Genomic DNA, 13126 nt, shown 5'->3' with positions numbered 1-13126 from the left:
CCCTGCCTGACAAAGGTAGAGAGATACAGAGTGGGACCTAGGGTTAAGTCTTTTGGGGAAGAGGGAAGAAGCTGGTGTGAGGGACCTCCTGTAATAAGAGAAAGCAGGGATAAAGAGAGACATATAAATCCATTTTGCTTTTAAAAGAAGAGTTAAAGACCTAAAATTAAGGAATTATTTCTGTTTAGCTCTGGTTTTCTAATGTGATGATTTTATTTCTAAAGACTGCTGTGATGCGGGTTACAAAGTAGAAACAAATCTCTAGGAGTGTCACAAGAGAGCAGTTCTTGCCGGCTCCCAGCACCACTCCATTTTCACCCCTGCAGGGCTCAGCCCCTTGCTTAGGATACCCTTCCTGAGTAGTCCCTGCTGTCAGACTCACAAACAAGAAGACAGAGACAGAATGTGAACACAGCCACCAAAAGAGAAACACACATCAGATCAGGAGGAAGAAAACAGACTGTGGCGAGAACAAAGAAGGGAGGTGGGGAGAGAGGTACAGAGAAAGGGCTCTCTCCAAGCACCCCTGAGAAGACCAGCAGAGAAGGGATCCAGACCAGAAGAGGACACTGATGAGGAAGCTATCAAGAGGAGGGTGCAGGGACTGCCCACCCCACCTCCCTCCACCATGAGGACCCTGAAGTCTTCCAACCCAGGAACTGATGACTGTTGGTGTTTAAATCAGGCTGAGGGCAATGAAGCAGAGTTCAGCTCCCTGGGAAGAGCAGATCAATCCTACACACTCCCCAAGAGAAACCTTGACATGACATTCTGTGAGCCAACAGCAGAGGGTGCTGTTGTCCCATCTTAGATTGGGATCAGGCCCTTGAGACCACCCCAAAAATCTCTGCACCTTCCTCAGGATGAGGCATCTGAGCCACAGCAGGAGATAACAGATTTATGGAGAGGAAAAGGGAGAAGGCAGATGGCCTGGAAAGGTCTGGTTTGAGCGTGGGCAGGTAGAGATGGCAAATGAGTGGTTGGAGAGGTTACCTTTGTTGCGATTTTCAGGGACTCCTTGCTTTTTACCTGTTTGAACAAGAAAGAAAAAAGTGGGGTCGAAACCCAAAGTGACTATCAAGAGATCCAATTTGTTGGTCCTGCTCAGAGCCCAGAAGGGCGACAGTTAAGTGGTCGGGTTGCAGGGAAGGGACATAAATGTAAAGGAAGCTCACATCTCTGCTTTCACTCATTCTTGCTAGAGGCTCTCATGAATCCTCGGGATAGCCACCAAAACGCTCATGTAGGTGAGTGCATACTCACACCTGAGGTGCTTTCTCTTGCTCCTGGCCTGAGTCACATTGCTTGGAAAAATAGGGTGGGGATTAGGAAGTGAGAGGTTTGAACTGTTTCTGCCCGATGGCAAAGACTCTGAAAGGTGTCTCCGTGTTACTTCAATAGCACCAGGCAAGCTTCCTCCTTATTCTTCTGCAGGCAGCTGCAGAAACGAATTGTTTAGTTCCTGAGAGAATGTGTTTTGTTTCCTTTTCATAAACTGTCCTCCACTAAACAGCTCAAGATGATTCTCCAGCCATGTGGTAGAAACCTTCTCTCCCCTAAGGGAAGAAGGAATGCTTAGGGAAACGTGTAGACTTGGTTTTAGTATCTTTTCCTCTTTCTCCCTCTTATTCTTTCCTTCAGGAATAACTGAGGGGCAAAGACTGAACTAACTGTTCCTACTCTTTTAGTTGTGTGTCTCTTCCACTGAGAGCCCACAGTTTCGGCAGAAATCTATTTTATTCTTCTGGTCAATTTTCTCTTAGTCTTGATGGTTCGTTTAATCCCCCATCTTTGAGGAAGAAAGTTGGGGGAGGAGGAGTACATGGAAGGCATTTGGGGCTACAGCACCTAGCCAGTTTATTTAGGGCAGGCTTTATAACTTACCCCTTTACAAGCCACCAATAGACACAAAAATCAAGGCTCAAATTCAACCTGATTTGGGAGCCTAGAGCCAGGTTCTGGTTTTCATCAGAGCCCCCTGGAGCCAAGGATTTATATCTTTATCTTAGCAAGGAGTGGATATCTGCTTTCTTCATCGCAGCAGTCTTCTAACCATGCTTTCTATCCAGACCTGCTCCCTCGCTTCCCTGTTTGTCCGTGGGGATGAGAGGAAGGAGAATTTCATTCCAGACGCCCCTTACCTTTCTTCTTCTTCTCCCCTTCGTCATCCTCATTGACCCCCAAGAGAGTAAGGATGATTCCAGTCTGAGAGTTGACACCAACAGCCGTCACCACCATCCGGCCAGAACCTTCCATGACATGGGTCCCTACATGGGAAAGGAGAAGATGGGAAGGAATGGTTTTTTTAATACCTAGACATGATTTGATATGAAACACAAATTTAGAAGAAAAAATAGTCCTCCCTACCCCATGGATAATGATGTGTTTAGCACAGTAGGAAAAGGTCAAGAGCTGGGCACATTTAAAACAGACCAGACAAATTGGGAGTAAGGAGGAAAATGTGTCTAACCGCTTTAGGGTAAGCCCTCCCTCCTGCCCCCACTCCCACCCCTGCGACCAGCAGAGCCCCTTCAAGGCCCTTGTAACACTTGTTTCACGGAAAACTTCATTTAGGCTGCCTGATATCCTTGTATTCCACCCACTAAAATGCTGCTGCCCCAGTTGAATCCCAGGGAAGGAGATGGGACACAGTCAGAAGAGAGAACATGGTCTGGAACCTGTGGCCTGGGTGTTTGCAGGGAGGTAAATGGGAACTTGGGTAGCCAGGGCCTATACCTGAGAGCAACATGGGGTCTTTGTCCAGGGACTTCTTGACATGGTCAGATTCCCCTGTCAGAGAGCTCTCATCAATCTTCAGATCATTCCCTTGGATCAGGATCCCATCTGCAGGCAGCAGATCACCTAGAGCACAAAGGGGAAGGAGGGACAGTGAAGGAGATAGTAAGAGACTGGCTGAGGGTAGGGACCTCCAACTCCTTCAACCCCATCTCACGGCTGCTCCCGTGGGCCCTATCTGGAGGGCAATGGTCGTGAGTACATGGAGAGTCTTTACAAGACTTCAGCTCTGTACAACCTGGGAGAAGGTAGCTTTCCAGGCATTATAAATTCCAACTCTTATTCATCCCCCAACACCTTTCCATGGCCTGAATATTACACACTGTTGACCCTAAGACACACAGAGTACAAGTCTGACAATCTTGCGGCAGAGTTTCAGCTACTCCTTTCTGAAATTCCTTCCCACAACCTCTTTAAACTCTAACCTAGAAGTGAATACAATTTTGGATCTTATCTTTTTGGGTTTTCAGCAATTCCCAGCCCCCTCATGCCAAAGGATCTATCCCTTAAATGGGGGTTGTGGTGGGGTAAGCAAAAGAAATATGGAGGTCTCACCGTATTTGACTTGGGCAATATCACCAACCACAATCTCAGCCACGGGGAGCTGGATGAGTTGACCATTTCGGATGATGGAGAACTTTTGCTCCTGTTCAATGCGGTTCTGCAGCCCACGGAATTGCTTCTCTTTGCTCCAATCATTAAAGGCAGTCACTAACACCACGATGATCACTGAGAAAAGGATGGCTGCCCCCTCAATCCAGCCAGCTTGTGCCTCATTTTCATCTTCTGGGGTAGTTGCGACTTGACCACACACTATCCCAGGAAGGGAGAGAAATAATCACTGAAGGGCTTTTGTTGACAATAAGAAATGGGAGTAGTGCTTCCACAATTCCCCCAAGATAGAAAGTCAGGAAAAGTCAATAATAGCAAATACAACTGTTGACTGGAAGAGGATATCAGAGGATAGTAGGATTGAGTATTATCTTATCACGAGTATAACTATTTATGTTAATCCAAAAGAGGTCAATGACTAAACAGTACAAACTATCAAATTTAGGCAAGTCACATGTAAGGACACACTTATGGTTCCCAACATGGTCAGGCTTTCACTACTGTTTCCCATAATGCGAGACAATTGGTGGCAGGGGGCACTTTGAGATGCAGGGTTTTGTTGGTTGGATAAGAGTAGAGAATTCCTGGCTGGGGATGTTGGTTCACACCTGTAATCCCAGCACTCTGGGAGGCCAAGGCAGGCAGATCGCTTGACCCCAGAGGTTTGAGACCAACCTGGGCAACATAGTGAGACCTTGTCTCTATGTTATAAAAATTACTAAATAGGCCGGGCAAGTGGGTCACACCTGTAATCCCAGCACTTGAGGAGGCCAAGGCAGGTGGATCACCTGAGGTCAGGAGTTTGATACTGGTCTGGTCAACATGGTAAGGCCCTGTCTCTACTAAAAATACAAAAATTAGCCAGGCGTGATGGCACACACCTGTAATCCCAGCTACTCAGGAGGCTGAGGCATGAGAATCGCTTGAACCCAGGAGGTTGCGGTGAGCCCAGATCAAGCTGCTGCACCCAGCCTGGGTGACAGAGCAAGAATCCATTAAAAAAATAATAAATAAACAAACAATTAAATGAATAAATAAATAAATAAAATGTCTTAAAAGGGTAGAGGATTCCTGACATTCTGAAAAAGGATTTAATGGAAGAAAGAAGGTGGGGGTGGGGTGGGGAGGAACCCTTGGAATAAGGATGAGTTGGAAGAATAGCTTAGTACTACTGCTGGTTTCCTTTGGAAAGTCCACTCTGGATAATGGGGGGAATGTTTTAAGCTATAACCTGTCAGCCACCAATACTAAGTGCTTTTTGGTGGTGGTGGAAAGCACCCAGATAAGAGTCAGGCTGAGTTGTTTAGGACACTCACGTTCATTTTCTTCGCCAGCAGGGCGATAAAAGGACAGGACCAGGGAGATGATGGCTGCAATCTCCAGGATGATGAGTGTGACATCTTGAAGGGCTTCCCACACTAATTCTAAGAAGGTCTTGGGCTTTTTGGGGGGGATCACGTTGTGTCCGAACACCTGCCTACGTTTCTCCAGATCTGCAGGGTTCCCAGATAGACCTGAAAAGGAGATAGGAGTCGATGAATGAATGTAGAAAAAAAAGAAAATGATAAAAGACAGTTTTGAAGTGGCGATGAGTCATGATCATGCTATTACACTTTAGCCTGGGCAACAGAGAGAGACACTGTCTCAAAAATAAATAAAATAAAGAGCCAGGCATGGTGGCTCACACCTGTAATCCCAGCACTTTGGGAGGCCAAGATGGGTGGATTGCTTACATTTAGGACTTCAGGACCAGCCTGGGCAACATTGTGAAACCGTGTCCACAAAAAAGACAAATATTAGCCAGGCATGGTGTGGTGCACCTGTAGTCACAGCTACTCAGGAGGCCGAGGTGGGAGGACTCTTCTGACCTCAGGAGTTTGAGGCTGCAGTGAGCAGCAGTGATCATGTCACTGCACTCCTGCCTGGGCAACAAAGTGAGACCTTGTCTCTAAAATAAAATAAATAAAAAAGACCCCCTGCTTCCTGATTTGCTCAAGTATGAGATCCAGTTAGAGACAACCATCCTAATCTACCCAGGACTCAGAGAGGGTGGAACTTTCAGGCTAAAAATGGGCAAAATGAAACTGGTCAGCCACGGGACCACTCACTTATCTTAGTGACAAGTATAGTCTGGATAAATTCCTAACCAGACATAACATCTTATCTGCTACTGATTGAGTATGCCCCAGGCTCCAGCTCTGAGAATATAAATATTAAAGTGGTTCTTAGGATTCACATAGAACTTTTATGTCATATGAACAGGTAAATGCTGTGGTGATTTAAATGCAGAGTGAGCTGCCATCCATTGGCTCACACACAAAGGCCGGGAAGAGCAAGCTCCTTGCTCAAGGTCATGCAGGACGGAGGCAGAGCCCACATACGTGTCCTGATTCTAAGATCCAGGAACTTTAGGGAAGCATCAGAGCAGAGTCTTTGAGACCATAACTTGTGGGCATTCCCTTTAAGCACATGCGCCCCTCCTTTTCTGTCACACACATATACACACCTGTGTGCCTATGTGTGTGCATGCACACACACTCACAGAGGCACAAACACACACCACTGAGAGGTACTACCATTCTACTAAAGACTAAGTAGGTACTAAGGGATGTACTACTACTCAGATTGAATAAAACGCGAACAAGAAAGGTGAGGCCACAAAGTTTTCAGATACTACACAGTACTTGATCACCAGCATCCTCCCCACCAACATATGTTTGCTTACATACCTCTGTGTACACAGACCACATACCACACATACCATACAGACACATACACACCACAAACCACATACATCACTCACATCACACACCATATGCACAATATACAGACACATACACACCAAACACAAACCACACACACAGTACATACCACACAGATATACGACACACACACACACACACAGACCACGTACCACATACATACCACACCTACTCTCTAGACATTTTCTCAGAAGGACAAGAGACAGGCAGAATTATTCTCAGTGCTTTCCTTATAGTTGGGTCCTTTCACGGGTCCCCAGGTAGGGCTACTCTTGAAGGGAAGAGGGGAAATCCTACCGTGGTGATTAATGCCAGTTGGTATTCATCAAGTTGTTTACACGCTGATGCAAATTATTACTGGTTTTGACACTGGAAGCTGTTGGCTGCTGGTTTGAAGGGTTTTCCACAGGCAGGGTGGGGTGGCTTTTGTCTTGAAAAAAGGTTAGCAGCTGAGGAGGGTCAGAATCAGAGGAAGGGAACTTCAACTGAGCTTCACAGAGAGAACAAGACGAAGTGGATGACGGGGGCTGCAGGGACAAAATAGGCAAAGGACTTGGATGCCAGAGGCCTTCCTCACACTTTAGTCAACGGGAAGGGCTATTCTGTTGCTGAGGAAGGAATGCAGGTGTGATATAAGGGCAAATGTCTGCTCTTCACTGAAAATCTTCACTGAATAGAACCCAAGAGTGGGCCAGGCATGGTGGCTCATGTCTGTAATCCCCAGCACTCTGGGAGGCCGAGATGGGCGTTATCACTTGAGATCAGGAGTTTGAAACCAGCCTGGCCAACATGGTGAAACCTCGTCTCTATTAAAAATACAAAAAAATTAGCCGGGCATGGTGGCGTATGTCTGTAATCCCAGCTACCAGGGAGGCTGAGGCAGGAGAATTGTTTAAATCTGGGAGGCAGAGGTTGCAGTGAGCCGAGATCACGCAACTGCACTCCAGCCTGGGCGAGAGAGAGACGACTCTGTCTCAAAAAACAAACAAACAAACAACAACAACAACAAACAAACAAACAAACCCAGGAGTGTTACCTTAAGTGTCAAGAGGAGAGATTTGGGTTAGGACCTGAGGAAGACATCTGAACAGATGAAGATTTTGAAAATGGGAAAATAGGTACCCAAGGGAGTATTATTTGCAGAGCTTGGGATGGCCTCCATTTCCCTATGCTATAAAACAAAAAGCATCAGGAGACATACTCAAGATACTCATCTGTCTGGGAAGGTACATGTGGGGGGTGGGAGATGAAAGTTAGGGGCAGGGGAAGAACTGGCATCCACACCTGTGCAGTCAGGGGTGTGAGGGCCCTCTTTTGAGACCACATGCACTTGCTAGTGCTTAGGAGAGAGACACAGGAGCTGGTTAGGGAAGTGGTGCCTGATGTCTTACTCAGGGTCTCCTGATTCCCAGTGCCCAAGCACATCACCCTGGCCTCCAGTTCAGTGGCACAGCTGAGCCCCGCAGAGTTGTGAGGTTTGGCTAAACCTCCAGAAGCAAATTGAGTTGCTCCCCAGAGGCTCCCTGCCCCCACCAGCCTGAGAAGTCAGGTTCCTAGTAGAAGGGAAAGCCAGGGCCTGGGAAAGGAGTGTTCTGGGTAGGGCATCTTTAGCCCCAGACAGGCAGAGGCAGACTTGCCAGGGGGCAGGGTCTTGCTGGTCCTTTCTCCCCAGGGACCAGAGATGGCAAGGCTGTGCCAAGTTGGACCTGCTGTGCTGGAGAGCCAGGCTTGCTGAAGGGAAGCAGGAGTGCTGGTAATTTGTTAACCTACCTGGGATGCTTCTCAAAGAAGCAGGATTCACAATGTAAAGGAAGGAGATGCCCTTTCCTCCTTACCATGGTTTAGTAGATGGTTATGAGGGCAAACCAAGATATCAGATATTAAAGATCATAAGGTGCACCCCAACAGCCTAATGAAACCCTCCCTCCCAAAAAGTGGGACATACGAGGGGCAGAGAACAGGGCTACCGTTCCTCTCTGCTCTCATGCTAGTACCCCGTAATCATCCGTGATGCCCAGCCCCCCATCTCCTATATCATATAGTCGAGAAATCCTATCAGCTTCAAAATATATCTAAAGTCCAATCAGTTTCCATTTTCACTGTTATCATCCTGGTCTAAACCATCCTCCCTCATCTGGATTATAGCAATCGTCTTCCAACTGGTCTCCTTGCCTCCACCCTCGCTTTCCTGTTCTCAGTCTCTTCTCAATGTATCAGCCAGAATGATCTTTTTTAAGATCTAAGGCAGTACATGCGATTCATCTGCTCAAAACCCTCTGGCTTTTACTTAGAGTAAAACTAGGCACCAAGGACTTGATGGGCTTCCAGGCCCCTTATGACTCCCCCAGTCCCCCAGTCCTTATCTCCTACTAGTTTCTCCATGTTCACTGAGATCTGGCCCAGCCAGACTGCCTACTGTTCTCTGAACGCACTAGACATGTGTCTACATCAGGGCCTCTGCACAAGCTGTTCCCTCTGCCCAGATTCCTCTTCGCTGGAGAGGGCTCACTTCCTCACCTCCTTCAGGTCTTTGTACAAATGTCTTCTTTTTAGTGAGTCCTACCCTGACCACTGTATTTACCCGGCACTCTTGATGCCCCTCATCCTGCTCACTCATTTCCCTCCACAGGTCTTCTTACCTAGCATATAATAGGATGCATTCATTTATTGTTTGTTCACCTCCTCCACAAGGGCAGGATTTTTGTCATTGTTCATCAGGCCTACAGCATTGCCTGGCACATCGTACACATGCAAATTTGTAGAATGAACTGAAAGAATGACTGATAACTAAGATTGCTAACATTTAAGTGATTACTATATGCCAGATGCCTCACCAGGCACATTCATGCCTTCTCATTCAAGCATCACAAACCCCTACATGGTAGCTACTATTAACCCGATTTGACGTAGAAGCAAACCAAGGCCTGGCAGGGGTATAACTACTTGAGTTTAGTAAGTGGCAGAGTCTATGCCACCCCACAGTGGGCCACTGGATGCCAACTTAGACACAGAGGACACTGGGGCATGGAGGCAGCTGCATTCAGCTGAGGCTTCAATCTAGTATGACTAACTTGTCCCAGTTTGCCCAGGACTTGCCAGGTTTTAGCATTGAAGTTCCTGCCTCCTGGGAACCCCACTCAGTCCCAGGCAATCAGGGATGGTTGGCCACCCTACTTCCTTCACCACAGGGCAGGGTTGCATGCTGCTTTCCTCTGTACCTCTAAGCAAGCCAGCGCTGTTCCCATTGTCTACAATTGGGGTGGATTAGTCCTGTCTTCTTCCTTCCTGGCCTCAGGGATGGTAACATTGCCATCAGGTTCATCAGAGTCCAAACCTATGAATTTTGTACTCAATAAAACGTTTCTTATGCCCTTTTTTGGACCCAAGCAAATGAAGCGACCTAACTGCCCTCAAAGTCACTTGCTTGCTTCTTTTTTTGCCATTTTCTACTCATCTTTGTGTTCCACCTTAAGTCACCCTGAGCTCATACAATAGCAACCTTAAGAAGTCAAGTGGCTGTCTCAGTTCCCAGTATGCCCTGCAGCAGGGCGGGGCAGGTCAAGGATCTTAGCTGTAGTAGTCTTGGGAATCCTCTCTGACATGTGGTAAGGCATGGGAAAGCCATGTGGGACTGGGAGATCGGCCAATCCCCAGTTTTGGGTTTTCCATTCCAATTCTTTCTGCCCTAGAGAGTCTTTCAGGCCCTGATCTCAGCAGCTGTAATTTCACACAAATACTTGTCCAGCCCGGGAAAAGGCTCTAAAAGGCCCTGATCTCTGCAGTGGTTTCTCAGATACTCACACAATCTCCTGGAGACGGGAAGGAAAAATTGGCAGGGAGAGAATGCTGGAAACACAGGAAAAGGGTTTCCCCTAGAAATTCCTCAGGAAACTGAGGGGGAAATCTTGTCCTCAAGAACATGAAAGAGAAGGCTCCATCTAGAGTGGGAGTACTTCTGGCCCTGTGAACCAGACTGAACACATGAGCTGGGAGAGGCAAACAGAATGTTCAGCTATGAAGTCATCACTCCCACCCCATGCTGGGGAATTGCACAGCCCCTGCCCAGGCTGGGTGGGAACATGGAATAAACAGCAGTGGAACATTTGTGTCTGCCATGAGCGTGCAGGACCTAGGGCCTGGGAGGAGAAATGCAGTCCAGCCCTCAGTGGCTTAGCTCCAGCAGGGAAGGGCCAATGACATCGGCAGAGGCACCACTTATCAGAACCAGCTCAGCCCCAGAAAGGGTGGGGCTAGGGTAGACCTCAGGAGGGACTTCCCAGCTGTCTGAGTTATGATACCTTGCCAAAGGAGGCAGCAGAATCTTCTCCCACACATATAGTACCAGGGAGAATTTTCTCTGGGTTGATTTGAAGGCAGTCCTCTTTTGGTACTTGAGAAGAACAGCAGCAGAAAACCTTTTAAGTCTTTCCTTAAAAACCCTGGATTTGGGCTTCGTTTGGTGGCTCATGCCTGTAATCCCAGAACTTTGGGGGGCCCAAGTGGGAGGAGAGCTTGGGCTCAGGAGTTCAAGACCAGCCTGGGCAACACAAAAAGATTCTGTCTCTACAAATAATAAAAAAAAAATAGCTGGACATGATGGCGTGCACCTGTGGTCCCATCTACTCAGGAGGCTGAGGCAGGAGGATTGCCTGAGTCCAGGAGGTTGAGGCTACAGTAAACTGTGATTTTGCCACTGCATTCCAGCCTGGGCAACAGAGCAAGACCCTGTCTCAAAAAAAGAAAAAAAAAGTTAAAATTAATTAAAAAAAAACCCCAACAACCCTGGATTTGGGGACTGAGGGGGAGGAGTAGCTTAAAATCAAAATAGGGCCATGCAAGATCTAGCCATCTCTGGCTAATAACCAAATGCCACTCTTTCGAGTATACCGCAGTTTCCCTGCTTCAGCATCTCCAGTTTAACACACCCACAGCTTGGAGATTTGCTCCCTATCGGCTAGACTTCTTTTTTTTTTTTTTTTGAGACGGAGTCTTGCTCTGTCACCCAGGCTGGAGTGCAGTGGCCGGATCTCAGCTCACTGCAAGCTCCGCCTCCTGGGTTTTTACGCCATTCTCCTGCCTCAGCCTCCCGAGTAGCTGGGACTACAGGCGCTCGCTACGTCGCCCGGCTAGTTTTTTGTATTTTTTAGTAGAGTCGGGGTTTCACCATGTTAGCCAGGATGGTCTCGATATCCTGACCTTGTGATCCGCCCGTCTCGGCCTCCCAAAGTGCTGGGATTACAGGCTTGAGCCACCGCGCCCGGCCATCGGCTAGACTTCTTTAAAGCCATCGATTCAAGGTCACAGCCAGAGGATGATGAACTTGGAGTACAATGCTGCTTTCCTCACTCTGGCCAGCAAAACCCTTCCCAAGGTGGGCCACTTCCTCAGGGCATGCTTCCCTTTATCCCGCCCCCTGCTCTTCGCCTTTTTTTGAAAACAGCAACTGTGGCCCAGGGAAAAAAGGCTCCCTAGATAGCTCTCTGCTTAGCTTTCTGCTCTGCCACTCTGCCATCTTCTGTACTTCATGAATGTGCTTCCGTCTGGTGTCATATTCCCACCTTGGAGCTAAACAGTAAGAATGAAAGCCCCACTTTTGGTAGATGCAGTATCTGCTTCACCCAACGAGGGAATGCTATTTTTCTTCCCACCAACAGCTAATGGTTCAATGCAAGGCAAGCTTAAAAACCAAACCAGATGCCTCAAAAACTTGCAAATGTTGCTGCTGAATTGTCAAAGGAATGGAGCATAAAAGGCTCCAGGAGAGAACGCAGGAAGGGGAAGCTTCCTGCTTCCAGGTTGGGGAAGACTTAGCCACTCTCCTTGTGAAGATCCCTCTGACCCCAGCTGGGCAGCATTAAGCCAGTGAACCAAGAAGCCCAGCTCCAGGCAAGGAGGGCTAAGTAGAAAAGAACTGGCAGAGCCTGGGCTGGGCTAGGAAGAGAGAGCCCACAGCCTTCAAGAGGCCTAATTCAGCCCTAGGCATGAAACTCAAACCAGACAGGGAATTCCCAGGATGCAAAGTGGAATTCCCTGTGGTGGGGAATGGGGAGGGACAGAGGGAGGACACTTTTGGCTTGAGGCTCGAGTCTCTCTCACATCTTGAACTAGTTAGTGATAATCCATCTGCCCAAAGTTTGGTAGGCAGAGTGGACCACAGAATGTTAATCTTTGAGGCCATCCCCAGATCACTGTTATTAGGGTCACTTATATGCCACCCTTAGCAGAGTTGGGGCAAGAAATGACGGCTGCAGGGCAGAGGGCACAAAGAAATAGGAAAAATAGCGGTTATGCTTCTAATCTCAAATGGAGGACCTCCTAAAAATTGATATTCCTGAACAGACTATAAGCTCTAAAGATAGGGAAGCCAGTTGCCCATCTTCCTCTCACATCTGTTCCATCCCATCTTCACTCGCCTAGTCCTCCGCATCCCCCTAACACCACTATGCTTTAGAGCAGCAGTCTCTAAGTCAGGGGCATGCATCCATCTGTTAGAGTGTGAGGAAAATATCAGACCATTCTGTATCACCTCGTCCATTTCTATGTTTGCCTATCTTATTATGTAAATAAAAGTGTTAGATGTATTAATAGTAAGGCAGTAGTTTTGTAGGTGAACATTTACTTGGGATATGTACTCAATTTTTTCCAGATTGACAATACTACTAGAAATTTCAATCTGCCACACTGAGAAAGAGCCCAATCCCAGTATATCTCAGCTTGTGGCAAAATGGACAATTCTTGGTAAAACATGCCACTGCCCTCAAAAGGCAGAGTGACAGGAACACAGTTAAGCCCCAGAGATCTTAAGGTGATAGGAGATGTTTATCTAAATCCTCAAGCTAATAAAACAAAATTGTAATTTGGGCTGGCCGTCTTAAAACACATTTTTTTCCCCTCCTGCCATTTACTCCCCAAGGAATCTCAGCTCCCTAAACCTAGTAACTACCCAGTAATTAAGG

General features: G+C 47.4%; 1 protein-coding gene across 9 annotated transcripts in view; it reads right to left on the bottom strand.

Annotated features, from left to right (window-relative positions):
• The window catches only part of ATP2B4 (ATPase plasma membrane Ca2+ transporting 4), a 113471-nt gene that overhangs the window by 35120 nt on the left and 65225 nt on the right, over positions 1-13126 (bottom strand). For all 9 annotated transcript variants that reach the window (XM_033197760.1, XM_033197758.1, XM_033197754.1 and 6 more), the window contains 5 exons: positions 4725-4922; positions 3352-3609; positions 2737-2862; positions 2142-2267; positions 994-1029 (listed from right to left, as the gene is read on the bottom strand). In XM_033197760.1, coding sequence (XP_033053651.1) covers positions 994-1029; positions 2142-2267; positions 2737-2862; positions 3352-3609; positions 4725-4922 — 744 coding nt within the window. The remainder of the gene's footprint in view (positions 1-993; positions 1030-2141; positions 2268-2736; positions 2863-3351; positions 3610-4724; positions 4923-13126) is intronic.

This window comes from Trachypithecus francoisi, unplaced genomic scaffold (genome assembly GCF_009764315.1).
Source record: "Trachypithecus francoisi isolate TF-2019V2 unplaced genomic scaffold, Tfra_2.0 Lachesis_group5, whole genome shotgun sequence".
NCBI classification, from domain to species: Eukaryota; Metazoa; Chordata; class Mammalia; order Primates; family Cercopithecidae; genus Trachypithecus; species Trachypithecus francoisi.
Note: the sequence above shows the minus strand (reverse complement) of the source record. Positions and strands in the feature narration are given on the sequence as shown.